This window comes from Triturus cristatus, chromosome 6 (genome assembly GCF_964204655.1).
Source record: "Triturus cristatus chromosome 6, aTriCri1.1, whole genome shotgun sequence".
Lineage (NCBI taxonomy): Eukaryota > Metazoa > Chordata > Amphibia > Caudata > Salamandridae > Triturus > Triturus cristatus.
Window position 1 is genome coordinate 208,902,036 of NC_140589.1, and position 15,248 is coordinate 208,917,283.

The following is a 15,248-nucleotide window of genomic DNA, read 5'->3' on the forward strand; positions in this document are numbered from 1 at the left end:
CTCGGGAGCTGGGGAAGAACTTCTCCAATCCCTCGAGTTTTTTTTTCCTCAATGTAATGACAATCGGGCACATGGTGCACTGTTGTCAATACATTAAAAATTAAAGTGAAATGAACCGATAAGCTGGTTTCACTTTCACTGCCTGCATGCTCGCGGGGCTATCTCAGCACCCCAAGCACGTAGGCAGATGGGAGAGGTATCATTGGAAAGGGGAGAATCTCCCCTTACCAATGGCATCCTTCCCTAGTGGATCCCTGCTTGGGGATTACCAAAGGAGGGTGATCCCCAAGCAGGGATCCACCCACTAGCCACTAGGGAGGGGGAAGCGGCCCCTTGGGAAAGGGTTTTTGCTCTCCCCGTATATTATGGACATGTTTAGCCTTTCTACCCCGTTTGGGAGCGATGGGGACAGTAGCCCCTATTCTGCCCCGCAGGGGGGGCAGAAAGCACACTAGACACCTGGGATTTTTTAAAAAATATTTAGGAGTGGGGGGCTACCCTAAATGGGCATTCTAATTACTGACCCCTCCCAAAAATTGCCACGGTCTTTCCGCCCCTCCGGGGGGAGCAGAAAGGCCACTAGGCACCAGGGATTATTGTTCTTTTTTATAAAAGAGGGGTGGGGGCTGCCCTCAATGAGCATGCTATGCCTCCACCCCAACACAAACGGGACAGTCTTTCTGCCCCCCCCGGAGGCAGATGGGGGTTATTACCCTGAATTTGTCCCCCAAGGGGGGGCAGAAAGCCCACTAGACACCAGGGATTTTTTTTACATTCTTAAGGAGGGTTGGGGGTTGCCCATAATGGGCATGCCAATGCCCCCACTGCCCTCCTATGTATCACAAAACAACCTGTTTTTTCAAAGAAGGCTCCTGCGTTTAAGTCCAGGGCTCGGTAGCCATCAAGGGAAACCTACCAAACTCAGACATGTCTGAAAACTAGACACTCAGGAGTCAAGGGAGATGTGGCTTGCATGGATCCCCAGCATTTTCTTACCCAAAATGTCCTGCAAAACGCAAATTTTGCTACACAAAAAATCATATTTTACTCACATTTCTGTGTGGGAATGTTGTGGGATCACCAGGCCGACACAATTTTCCTACCACCCAGCGTTCCCCCTGGTCTCCCGATAAAAATGGTACCTCACTTGTGCGGGTGGGTCAAGTGCCTGCTACAGGGAAGGGTCCAAATCGTATTGTGGAGACATCAGAATGATCTATCACAAAACTACCTGGTCTTGAAAGGGGGCCCCAGCATTTTTGGTCTCGGGCTCAGCAGCCATCTAAGGAAACCTACCAAACCCGGATATTTCTAACAAGCAGACACCCGGCGGAGTCCAAGGAAGTGTGGCTTGCGTGGATCCCCTAACGTTTTCTTACCCATAATCCACTGAAAACCTCAAATTAAGCTAAAAAATCAAATTATTCTCTCATTTCTTTGTAGGATCACCACGCCAGCACAAATTTCCTACCACCCAGCGTTCCCCTCGGCCTCTCGAATAAAATGACACATTGCTTATATGGGTGGGCTAAGGGCTTGAGACTGGGAAGGGCCAAAAACGCAGAGATTCAGGGGATAGCACAACAAGCTCTAAGTGCTTTATATTGACTGTGCATTGGACACCCAAACAAGTGAGTCATAATTTTTATCGGGAGACCAAGGGGAATGCTGGGTGGCAAGAAATTTGAGCCGGCGCGGTGATCTCAGACAGAAATGTAAGAAACATGCGATATTTTTTAGCTAAATTTGAGGATTGCAAGGGATTCTGTGTAGGAAAACATTGGGGGATCCACGCAAGCCACACCTCCCTCGACCTCCCTGGGTGTCTAGTTTTCAGAACTGTCTGGGTTTGGTGTGTTTCCCTAGATGGCTGCCAAGCCCGGGACCAAAAACGCAGGTGACCCCCTTGAAAAACCAAGTTGTTTATTGATAGAATATTTTGATGTCTCCATAATATGTTTTGGGCCCTACCCTGTTGTGGGTGCTTGGCCCACCCACACAAGTGAGGTAGCATCTTTATCGGGAGACCTGGGGGAACGCTGGGTAGTAGGAAATTTGTGTCAGCCTGGTGATCCCACAAGCTTCCCACACAAAAATGTGAGGAAAATGCGGTTTTTTAGCTAAATTTGAGGGGGCAGATTTACAAGCCCCTTGCGACACATTTACGCCGCCGTTGCGTCACTTCTGTGACGCAGCGGTGGCGTAAACCATGCACCATGTTGCGCCTTATTTACAACGTGACACATCTAGGGAGATGCGTCACGTTGTAAAGCCTTGCGCCACATTAAACCTGCGTCAGGTTTAATGTATGCAGGGTGGGCGTTCCGTCGGAAAAATCCTTGGAAAAGTGACGCAGTGAAATCTACAAGATTTCACTGAGTCACTTTTCCGACGCCGCTGCGTCAAAACCCTGCGCCTGCTTGAAGCAGGCGTAAGGCGTGATGCAGCATGTTAGGTATGGGCAGCCCCTGAGCATTGCTGGAGTTGCGGTGCCCTTGCGACACGACTCCAGCAATGCGCCGCCCTTACGCCATCAGATGTGTCACGCATCTGTTTATCCTTGCGCCACGATGCGCCGCACTGTAAATGCGGCGCACCTGTAGTGGCGCAAGGGTAAACTTGCGTGACGCATCTTACATGGCGCATCCCTGCTGATATGCAGGGATGCGCCAGTCCTCGTAAATCTGCCCCGAGGTTTGCAGGGGATTCTGTGTAAGAAAACGTTGGGAGATCCAAGCCATCCAAGCCTCACCCCCCTGCACTCACTGGGACTGAAATATCTGGGTTTGGGAGGCTTCTCTAGATGCCGGTCGAGCACGGGCCCAAAAAGGCGGGTGACTCCCTCACAAAACCAAGTCTTTTTTGTGATTGATAATTTTGAAGTCTCCACAGTACGTTTTGGGCCATTTCCTGTCGCTCTCACATTTTGTTCCCATTTTGGAAATACATAGGTTTCCTTCAGACCTATTTTTCACTCTTTGGGCCATATTCTCAAGGAGCTATCGCCAAGTTAACGGCACTTTATCGCAGCCAAAGTTGCGATAAATGTATCTCCCCATTCACAAGCTGGAGTTAAGAGCCGATACCACCAGATTTCCTGCGAAGGCATCTACAAAAAACATCGCCACAGATGACCCTGGCAACTATCGCTAATGAGATGCAGAGTAGGCGTTCTCGAGAAAAAAGCAGCGACAACACCACTCCACAACATTCTCAACTACCAGCCACATTGACGATAAGATCACAAAACATGCGATAAGCCGCATTAGAACCAGGAAACTAACACCTGCTTTGACCTGGTGCCAAGTCGGACTACAACCTGCACCACCAAAGGGAGCCCAGCCCAGAGCCACACCTGAAGAACAACAGATGCCATGGAGACACTGAACATGCATGCCCGACATCCAAGAGCCACCGTCACGACCCCCAGGACCACACCCCACCCACCCCGGGCCCCACCCCGGGCACCCCTCACCTCCCCCAGACCAAGACACTGCACATCAACGGCACGAAAACATGAACAAAAGCACCCGACTGATGTCGCACAATTGCAACAATCAACATACATGTGAGTACTGAAATCCTGATTCATACATTCACCATTGAAAGACCAAACAAAATGTCACATCCTAATTTGTCACCAAACAACTATTCTGAAGAGCCATGGAGGGGCATCCCTGGGCGATCTGTGACTCACAGCCTGCAAGACAATATCCAAGATGAGAAGGTGTGTCGGGCACTCATCAAAGGACAGGGAGAGAGAGAAAGAGAGAGAGAGAGAGAGAGAAAGGGAGAGACTGAACAAGGAGTGCAAGGCCAATCGAGCCCTTGGCTCATGCAAGCATGCCAACAGCTGCGTGTGTCTCGAAATCTGTGCACCCCAAATCACAGGCCTGGCATCAAAGTCAGCGCGAAGTCCACATCACATTCAAGACATGCAAGCAATAGTCAGACTGATATCATGAATGAAAGCCTCACAAAGCCTGCAACACACAAGTCTGAATGCAGCTGTCACACCCTGCGTGAGATACCATACTAGCCTCCGACGACTCCCACACCATGAACTGCACTAATGAAACACCAACGTGCCCACACCCTACACACTTGTCCCTGCACGACCTACACCTGCAAGGGATGCCCTTGACACATAAGTCAAAAACTACCCATACGTCCAAACGTCGCACACACATACTACTCATTGCCCAGAGCTGTGGCATATCGTTCACCGAACGTCCGCCGGTCTGAGGAGTGCCAGTGCCATGAGCCCAACAAACGCAATGGCACGCATTCCCAGGCACATGCACAACCCCTGTCACGTGGAACTGTACCATGCATGAATGCTGCATCTGCTGGGATCCCTGCCAATGGCAGTGTTGGGAATCAGTTACCGTCTGAGTTTCTGTCTTGCCTACGTCACCTGCGTCCAGCCCTGGTTCCACTGTCGATCATGCACATTCGAGTGGGCCATAGAGGTCTGCCTATCCAACGCAACGGTAGCTGAATTGGATATGACCTGACAGTGCGCCACCTGTTGGCCCACGAACATGAGTGTTACTGGGATAGCCGTGCATGGGATGCACTGATCTTTGGTGTATGTGCTGGCAGTTGCGCATGGGAGATTGCACAACTCCTCGTGTGCAGTGACCACATCGAGGCGCTTCCCTATTGGGCTGTGTTGCGGATTGGGGAAACAGCATGGACTGAGCACATCTACCCAGACCAGTTAATGGATTGGCTCACACTGGTGTTCCTTGAACCCGACAACGACGTACTATTGGAACACATTGCACATGAGGCTGCGCTGGCATTCATGGATGAGTAACTACGTTCCCGCAGCCACATCAGATTGTCATCCACAGCACAGGTCCCAACAACGTATTGCATTGTGGGGAATGCTCACATATCCCACCACAACAGAGGACATGTCTACCTTCGCCTGGACTCTGAATGCATGCACGTTGAACTACGCTTCTGTACACACACCTGTGCAAGGTGATGCTGTTCGATGGTCGGAGCAGCACAGCGTCGTTTGGCAACGTTACCAATTTGGACACACTGCTGGGGGGAGAGCACACACATGGCAATGTAGCACGACATCCGACCTAGTCAGACCCTTTCACCTGATCACTGTCAGCTGAGCAGACAGTCTGCGCAGTCCGGTGGCAGAGCACTATGCAGACCCCATGGGCTGTAAGTCATGCCCCCTCACACGGGGCAATGGGCAGACGCCAAACAACACACGACTCGTCCAGCAAGGCAAGGTGGGCTGAGACCGTTGCCATCCGTAATGATTGGTGTTCAACTCTGCCTCCCCATTTCCTGCACCTCGAAAGGTTCCCATGCTGCGTGCAAGTGTCTTAAGCATGTCCCTGCCTATTGTTGCCCTTGCCTTGTCCGTACTGACACGCACATGCCAATAAAGTCATGCAACTTCCCTGGTGTCTAACTGTGATGAGTGTTGATGAGATTGACCACTCGTGTGCCACAATGAGCATCGTCCCTACACAGGAAGGGTCTGACTGATGTATGTACAATGGGGGTGGGTCCCTTTTGACAGCTCCACCTCTGTGAGCCAGACATTGTTTTGGGATCGTTGCTGGCAGACGAGTCCACTTACGTGTCTTCAGCAATGTGAGTATGGTGTCCAACCTCTGACCATGTGGAGCAATGTCATAAATCAGAACAGAATCTGTCCACACAGATGTGTGTGAGTAGGTATGCGACGTGAAGTTCTGTTGTCACATGTGATGTAGGACACCACTCCTGGCCTGCTACCGATTTGGTCATTCCTACACACAGCCCTATTCAATACATGGGCGTGTGCCTACATTGGGAGGTTGTGAGATTGCTGTTGATGTGCAATGGGGACACAGCTAGTACTCACCTTCACAGTCATCCAATTGGCCATGTGTCTCAGGGATAAACATGCACAATGATGTCATTCACCAGGGTGTACCTTCTTGTGCAATCATTGTCCCTACATCCAGCCATACTTCCAAACATGAGTGAACATATTCATGACACATCTGTGGGATTTTAAATGTTTTATTCACATTCTGGTGAATGACGGAGCTGGAGCTGTACATGGCCATCCAAGCCCACATAACATGGAAGCTCAGTGATGGGCCAACCATAATCCTTTGGGGATTGTAAAGTGATTGGGAAGAGGGAAAGTGCAGTCCGCAGCAGTATTGCTGTGTAATTGTCAAGTAGTGAAGATGTGGCAGTCCATGTTGGGGTCCGGGTGGATGTCGCAGAGTATTCCGGGGGACAGTGGGAGGTGTTGTCCCAGGGCATGATGCATAGGGCTGAACCAGGCAGGAACAGGCCATCTGGAGGGGATGGATGCTACTACCTCCTTCCTCACACAGTAATTACCATCCACATCTTACTCCTCTGATACTTCTGTGTCCGGTGTGTGTGGCAGTGTAATGGCTGCATCACTGTGTGCCACTGACACATCAGGGTGCAAAGGTGATGGGGTTGCATCACTGTGTGCCACTGACACATCAGGGTGCGAAGGTGATGGGGTTGCATCACTGTGTGCCACTGACACATCAGGGTGCGAAGGTGATGGGGCTGCATCACTGTGAGCCACTGACACATCAGGGGTCGCAGATGTGTGTGTCGAAGTTCCCGCTACAGTTATCTGGGACTGGCTCAGTGGCAGCAATGGCAAGATGATGAACTGCAGGGCATGGAAGATCCCAGCTACATCTCACTGGTGTTCAGGCCATGGCAGCCCTACTTTCAGCCTGCATCTGCTCCATGGTCTCCATTGTCCTCCTCATGTGGTAAATATTTCGTTACCGGTACTATTTTTTATGCGGTAAAGTCTATTGAGAATAACTCAGTAAATATAAGAGGCAGAATCCGTGGTATTAGAGGTTTTAAAAGGCTTTATTCCTATACAAAGGAATACAATTCGAATTGTAGGCATTCTATTCCATCACCACGAAAGTTCAGGAAGGAAGGGCATACATTATTGACAGATAAGCAGTTTTATAGAAAATACATTACAGTGAAACAGATGCAAGAGGCGTAACAGCTGATAAAAGGTGCATACGTAGCTAATAGAGGGCGTAATTTAAGAAACGTCATCATACATGATGTCACAAGTGGGTGGATCCATAAGAGAATCCTGCAATGTCAGCAGAAATAGTTGGCAGAGATGCGCGCGCAGCCGCATGACGTGTGATTGACGTGCAACTAGAGGGTGAAGGGGACTTGACATTTAGCTCTACATGTGGAGACAGAAGTCTGGGGGTCGTGTCAACCCAATCCCAAATCATATCTAATATCCTATGTTTAAAGAACTGTGTTATCCAAAAAGAGAGGTCTCTTAGGATAGAATCTATTCTATACTGACTATACTGACTGTTAGTGCGTGTACAAGCGTCTAAGTGTCTACACTAGATGCGAGGGGGTAGGAATATTCCATGGCAACGGAGCTATGAATTACTTGCATGAGGGCAGTGAGGCCTGGCCCTTTGCACGGTAGCTGGAAGAATGTTTACCTAAACTACTAGACAGGAATGCATCGGATGAGGAGCGGAGGAGATAATCTTGAAGGTGAAATACAGTTTTTGGCAGGCGACTGGCTGGATCAGGCACCGTTAGCCGCGCAGGGAGTAGGACAAAGTTCATGGACACAGATGCAGGCTCAGACTGGAGCTTTCAGAGGCAGAAGGCAGAAAAGGCTTGATGACAGAATTCGGGCCTACTCGCCTGAATCTGTAAAAATGTGGAAAGTGAACCACATAAAGTCGGTGGCCTTTCATACTTAGGAATGGAATATCTGACCCATTCATGGTGGATCTGAAAGAGAACATGTTGACGGTGGACGCAAATATATTTGCGTCTTCAAAACTGGAGCAGGAGGGAACATACATGTACTTATAGCATGCACATGGAGCCGTTGGGGTCTACGATAGGGGACATAACTGATCACAAAATTCATATTTCCTCATTCCCTCCTTGTCCCCTTCGGACCCTTAGGAGATATCGATCTTCATCAATCCATCGATCTGTTCATATAGCATCATTTGTTCTTCTTTCTTCTTCCGGGATCTCGAACGAAAACTTGGATGTGGGATACACGAGGTGGCACACAGACCACAAATCGCTGGCCCACATTGTAGACATAAGCAGCAACTGAATAGTATGAGAAAGCCAATACCTAGGAAGGATAGTATTCTCCATCCCCAGGCTGACAACACGCCCCAGAACCAACCGGACCAAGTCCAGGTGCCTGGACTCTGGTGTATCTGGCTTACAATCTTATGAAGGCGGGTTATGGCTTTATATACCGACGGCGAATTTTCTGGTATGAAAATGCAGCAACTTGATCCGATGACCCTACAAGCTCCGCCCCTATCGGCCAGGATGACGTCAAGGACAAGACGATTTTGAAGCACAACAATCCGCATAGCAGACTGCTCTTCTGTTAAATTGCCTAAGGCGGAAATAGTTTCGTTCACTACTGCTTCAAGGGTTCTGGTTAATCTACGTATCAGCTTACTATTCAGCGGCGGTGCGTCCATTGGGGCGCAGGGGCGGAGCCCCACTTACCGTCCGACACGCACGCAAATCAATCCCAGACCGGCAGCAATGGCAATGTAATGATGCGTTGCGTCGGACATGAAGGGGGTGGGGCCGGGGGCGAGCACTGACACAGTTGACAGGCAGCGGCTCGCAATTTTATTGCGCATGCTCGAGTTTGTCTCACGACAAGCACGAGCATGCGCATTCGCTGCACTGTCTGCTACTGCCTACTACTGAGAGGAGGGGGCCGAGAAGCCGAGGGTTGCCTCATGCAGCAGCCCCCCTCTCGGTATCCGGGCGAGCCCTATCCGTGCTCTTTCGCCAATCCAGGGCAGGCGCTGCTAATGCAGCGTCTCTGGATTGGCTGAGAGCCTGATACAGTCTCTCAGACCCGTGGCAGCCTACGAGTAACCGCTAATTGGGTGCCGCGCAACTATGGCCAATCACTGTGGCTTATGTCTGAACACAGTGACAGTGATTGGCCATGAGGTGCGCACTCCAGCAGTCGGTCGCGTGACGCGTCATCACGCACGCGGTGGTGCCACACTGTCTGTGTCTGCATAACCTCGTGGCGGCGGTGCGTACACTACAGGAGTGAGTCAGGATCCGTCGTGTGACTGAGTGCCTCGTGTGTCGGACTCGTCACTGTCGTGGTGTGGTGCTGGTGACTGACAATTAACTCTTGTCACCTTGCGTACTCTACTGTTCCGGACTTGTCCATTGGTGGTGAGTACTAGTGCAGTGATGCCCCGGGTCTGCAATACTCTCGGATCTGCATAATGCCCGCTGCACTCTTGCCTCCTTCCTGTCCCGTGTCTGTGAAAATCCATACGTCACTTTATTTTAATCAAGGGATGTGCCGTGCATTTCCCAACCGAGGCGAGGCGTGCACGGCTGCACTGAGTGCACCGGCGAAGACTGTTTCACCCAGGTTTATGCGCCGTGTATCATTTGCCACCCCCCCTCCCCCCCCAAAAAAAAACCATGAATGGGAGGCTTTTCCAGAAGCTTATGTGGTGACTGCGCACTCCTCAAAGAAGGCAAACTGAGGTGGTGTGACATCTCCGTGCACACTGTCACCAGTACAAGAGAAGTGCGTGTGTGTGTGGGGGGGAGGGGGTGTTGTGGCGTTCAGATAATTAATAGGGGTTCACTGACTGCTTAGGCCAACCTCCGAGTCCCAGCATGTGCTAACGACACCGGGCCGCAGTTGAATTCTGCACTGAGTCCGCTCGCTCTAAAATGAGTCCTGTGGTTTTGCAACTAAGCGTGAGTCCGACCCCCGAGGACCCCACGGGGACCACCGCGGTCTTGACGGCGCCCGAGCAAGCCGGCCCGGGACCCTTGACTTCAGCTCTCAGCTGACACTGAGCCAGCCCACGTGAGCTGGGGCTGCCAGGCATCAGACAAGTGGAGGCCACGGGCAGCCAACATGGAAATGCAACTGCTCTCTCGGCCATCACTGCATAAAGTAAGTGTGTGCGAAGGCAAGTCCTAGACGCATAACACAATTCATTGAAGTAACATGTTAATTTAAAGTTTCAAATGTTGTGGTTCCAATAATTTGGAGCCTCTGCCTGCCAGCAGTGTCTATTATTTAGTGATAAGAAATACTATTTACCGAAGGTCCTGGATAGTGTTGGGGTAATCTTTGCTACTAAACATGCCTGGTACCGTCGGAGCGAACACTTTCTGTGTAGAAACGCACATATTCTGACAGTACCGGCTTCTTTCAGCTCCTGCTTCTAGTAAAGCTTTGTATTTTCTAGTCTCGGCTTTTTCCTCAGGGCACTCATATCTAAATATCCATTTATGCATGAGCATTTACTCCGAGTGTTAACACGGCTCGAGCTCTAGATGGTAACTGTGGAGGGCAGCGCTTTGTCAATGGAACACGATTACCATCCATTCGGAGCCAATATCTTAATGATAACTACTAGTGGTGTTCACCATGTTTGCAAGACCAGGCCAGTTTCCAGGCTGGCTTGTTTCTCACGCGTGCCCCTCACCTTGACACAGTCACTCTTCACGCAGTGGCGGTGCGCAGAGGCGTCCGCCATTTTAGGGTTGGCAGTGGCACGGAATGGCGTTGTTGTCGCTGCACGGATCCCTGCGGCTTTCAAAAGTGAGATGCTGAATTTGCAGCCCGGGCCGTGCTCTTTATGAATATGACGTTCGGTTCGGAGAGAGCTTTGCTGGCCGGTACGAGTTATTGCTCTGGGTCTGAGGAAATGGGGTACAGCTGGCTGTGAGGCAGTTCCCTTGGGCTTCTCTACCTGGGCACTAAAACACAGTGCTAGCAAGTTGTCTAGTATCACGTGTGAAAACCTTTCTCATTGCTCGCTCATACTTTGTATTCTTAACTGTAGCCTGCATGAGATGGACACAGTATATGGGGGGGGGGGGGTTAAGAAGGTGGCAACTGTGCACGTAAATTATGCTCCGCTTCAGCTTTGATACCAAAATTAGCACGCCGATTTTCCTACTGTTCAGATTCTTTAGCTTACATTTTTCTGTAAGGCTGCGTCAAGGTGCAGTTTCTTGGGTGGGTTCAAGGCTCTGTTTTGTGTTATCTGTCAGTGACCAAGCTTTCTGTGGAAAAATAAACCCATGGTACTGCACACTTTTGTTTTTATGCAGATTTATATAGCGTGAACTCGACCCGAAGGTATTGGGGCGCTGTACATACGCACCGGTTACATTACACAAGGACACATTCAGGCACGGGGAGGTTAAGTGATTTGCCCAGAATCACAGGATGTGGACGCGAACCAGAGGCTCGAACCCTGGTTTCCAGCCCCAAAGTCGGCAATCAGACTACTAGCCTCAATTAGTTAAGCCCGGTGTTCTATTTGTTTCAGGCACAGAGGAATTTACTGACGCAAACACACTTACACAATACACTCGCTGCCTGGGTTCTGTAGATCCGCCTACACTGCTGGAGCGGAGACTGAATAGGTTCTTGCACATATTTACACTATTTCACAAGTTATGGTTCTCTGCTGCACTTCTTAATGTATTGATTAAAGGATAATTTGAATTTAAAATTGTGATCTATTATATTCCATAAAGATACTGAAAGCTAAAAATCATATCATTATTACATTTAAATGTAAGCAGATTCCAATGGATAATTTTAACGTAGCAGACTAAAAAAAGTCTGGTTTCCCCGAACATCAAACAAAATAAATATTTTAAGAACACTGTAGTTATTTTATGTTAACTTGAAGAACTGACGCTGGTAAAATTCATTGGGATTACTTGTATTTGAAAAGCAATGCTTGTCTAGTTACAGCACGTTATTTTTATTTTCAGCACCTTCCAAAGCTTGACAACCCTTACCAAATTTTTGGTCATATTTCCGGCGAAGAACAAGACCTCCTTTGCTGCTCTTTCACCCCGGCTACGACCCAGCAAACACCAGAGTTAAAGGTAAGGAAACTGATGCTATTTTTTTTTTAGATTGGAGTTAGAGGTATGTGTGTGGTCACTGTACATGGTGGTTGGGGTAGGCACACATTCTGAACATTGTACCCTCAGTGGATGGAATTTACTAACACCCTTAGCCCTGTGATTTGGGCAATAACGGTTGTTAACAGCACTATCTATCCCTTGCCCTGTTCAAAGCCCTCAAGCAGTGTCTGTTTCAGTGCCTTCAGCAACCACTATGGCACACAGAGGCAGCAGACAGTAAGGCTGTATTTTTAGCAGTCATGTTGTGCAAAGGGGAGCTGTTGGAGATTTATTGCTATACTGCACAAGATATATGTATTTATACTGCAATTTTATATTATTGCACCGCACCTTATATGTTGTACTTTGATTATTGGCAGGTTTCTTTAATATATATTGGTAAGGCCAGCATCGTCATCATGAATACAGTACAAGAGCTGATTACAAGGTCATTCCAGGCACGGCCACTTCAAGAGAAAATAGATTTAAAGCAATTGGGACCTCATCGGCCTGACCTAAAACTACAGCAAACTTCCCAGGACAGAGGAAAAATGTCCACACGTACATTCTCAAACGCCTGGTACACAAAAGCTGATTGGCTTACAGGGTGCCCATTAAGAAATTCTCTGTTCTGCTTCCCCTGCTTGCTGTTTGGTGGTGAGTTTACTTGGACAAATCAAGGAGTAACAGACTTGAAGCATTTGTCTGAAAAAATAAAGAAGCATTCACGCACAAGAAAGCATATGGAAAACCTGACTAGACTGGGGATGTTGGGGGAAGATGCTCCGATTGAGCAGCAGATAAGTGATGCATACCGCAAAGCAATACAGAAACACAATGAAGCAGTTGATAGGAACAGACAGATTCTATCCAAAATAATTGATTGCATTCGTTTCTGTGGTGCTTTTGAACTGGCATTACGAGGTCATGATGAATCGGAAGGTTCCCCAAATCCTGGAATATTCAAAGGCCTTGTGGATTTAATAGCAAGCATAGACAAGGATATGGAAGCACATTTAGCACGTGCTACAGTCTTTAAGGGCACCTCTAAAACAATACAAAATGAACTTCTTGAGTGTATGCTCGAAATTATGAGAAGCCATATTGTGCAAGAATTGCAAAACACAGACTTTGTGGCTATTCAGGCTGATGACACCACTGATGTGGCCACTAAAACACAGTCCGTATTAGTGTTTCGATACATTGACAATGACAGACAAGTTGTGGAGAGGTTCTATGGTTTCACACATTTAAGAGACTCTAGTGCAGAAACCATTACTGCAGCTATACTGCGTCAACTGAGCTTAATTTTTCCAGAGCTGCCTCAAAAAAAAAAACTTATTGCGCAAAGCTATGATGGTGCGTCCGTAATGAGTGGAAGCCTTAGTGGAGTACAAAAGAGAATTCGAGATGTGTACCCTAATGCTCATTATGTGCACTGTTACGCTCACCAACTTAATCTTATTATGCAACAGGCAGTATCAAAGATCACCGAGACACGGATTTTCTTTCAGGATATAGGAGGCATGGCAGCATTCTTCTCGCGTTCCCCCAAAAGAACAGAAGCACTTCATGACATTGTAGACAAAAGCGTTCCAAGGGGATCCTCAACTCGTTGGAACTTTAACATCCGTACAGTCAACCTAATCTATGAACATAGAGAGGACCTTCTGAAATGTTTTGAAGCCATAGAAGCCAATGATGAGTTTGATTACAAAAGTCAGATTGAAGCCCATGGCTTTGGTAGAACACTACAAGACAGAGAGTTTCAGTTCTTACTGTATTTATTTCATGATATAATGCTAGCTGTCGACCTGTTATACAATCAGTTACAAGCACGAGAGATAGATACTGTCAAAGTGCAAGTATATACTACTATGTTTGTACAAAGCATAAGCAAAGTGAGAGATGGGGTTGACAATTTAGACAGCAAACTGCCAGAGAAATCTTTTTTCACAAACCACAGGAAAAACATCACCACTATGGTCCGAATTGCAAAGGAGATCTGTGACATTGTAATTGTGCAGGCACGAGAGCGTTTTTCTTTCACTAAACATTTGGTGAGTGCCACATTATTGCAAAGTCAACAGTTTGCCAAATATGATGAATCCTTCCCGGAGCGTGCTCTGAATGAGGCTGTGGGAGCTTATCCTATGCTCAATAAAGAAGAGCTGAGAACTGAGTTGACTGTACTGTACGGAATGCCTGTGTACCGGAAGGCCACAAGTGCCTTGTCTTTGCTGGCTTTAATCCATAAACTTAATATGGAAAAGTCACTTGGAGAGACAGTGGCTTTACTTAAAATTGTCATAACCACTCCTATGACAACAGTCGAGGCAGAACGATGTTTTTCAGCCTTAAAGAGGATTAAGACATTCCTGAGAAACACCATGCTTGAGGAAAGACTCAATGCTTTGGCAATGCTCTCTGTAGAGAGCAAGCTAGTTCAGAAAATCCCGGACTTTAACACTAAAGTTATTGAAAAGTTTGCTGCTCTTAGAGAGAGACGTGCTGATTTCATTTACAAAAAGTAAACAATGTTGAATGCTGCTACTTTGCAACCAGTTTAGTTTGTTAAATAAAAAACATCTGTGAGTGAGGTACTCAGAAATGCATTGTATCTCGAAGTCTGTTATGAAGCTCTGTGGTTATACACTGAATAAGCAGCTACCTATGTTATATGACATCTCTTTATTAATGTTATAACTGCACTTTCACAATTGCTTTATTAACCTTCCTGCTTTCTCAAATTTGCTTGAAAATGCACCATTTCTCTCCTCTTTTTTCAAAATTTTCTCGGGGGGAGAACCCCCCCGAACCCTCCTTATAGGGGTTCGGGTTCGCTCGCTACGCTCGCTCGCAACGGTGAAGTATACCAATCAGATTACGCCCCACCACTTTAAAATGTCACCAGCCGCCACTGTTACTATTAGTGACTGTACCTATATAGGGAAAGAAACCTTTATTGAAATCTGTGTATTTTTCCCATGCTGTTTCAGTGTAATCGACAATTGGGCGATCTCTCTGCGGTCTATTGTGTACTAAATGGGTATTTCTATGATAATCAGGAGGAGCTAGGAAAACAGGTGGCAGAAGGAATGCTATGTAACAGGTACCATCCCAATCTAGAGGTAGACGTATATATGCGGTCTGGCCACATATAAAGTAGGAATGGCGAGAAGCTCTGAATGTAGACTTGCCTTGATCACTGAATTTTATTACAGTGGTGCATTTACTATGGCCCATGTGTA

General features: G+C 47.8%; 2 protein-coding genes across 4 annotated transcripts in view; one reads left to right on the forward strand and one right to left on the reverse strand.

The window, feature by feature from the left end:
* Positions 1-14,656, forward strand: part of LOC146816647 (zinc finger MYM-type protein 1-like) — a 59,654-nt gene extending 44,998 nt beyond the window's left edge. Inside the window, exons 2-3 of the mRNA XM_085610536.1 lie at positions 11,860-11,976; positions 12,378-14,656. Of these exons, the coding sequence (XP_085466662.1) occupies positions 11,860-11,976; positions 12,378-14,531 (2,271 nt within the window). The 3' untranslated portion in view covers positions 14,532-14,656. The remainder of the gene's footprint in view (positions 1-11,859; positions 11,977-12,377) is intronic.
* Positions 1-15,248, reverse strand: part of CLIC5 (CLIC family member 5) — a 465,318-nt gene that overhangs the window by 89,570 nt on the left and 360,500 nt on the right. The window lies entirely within an intron of this gene.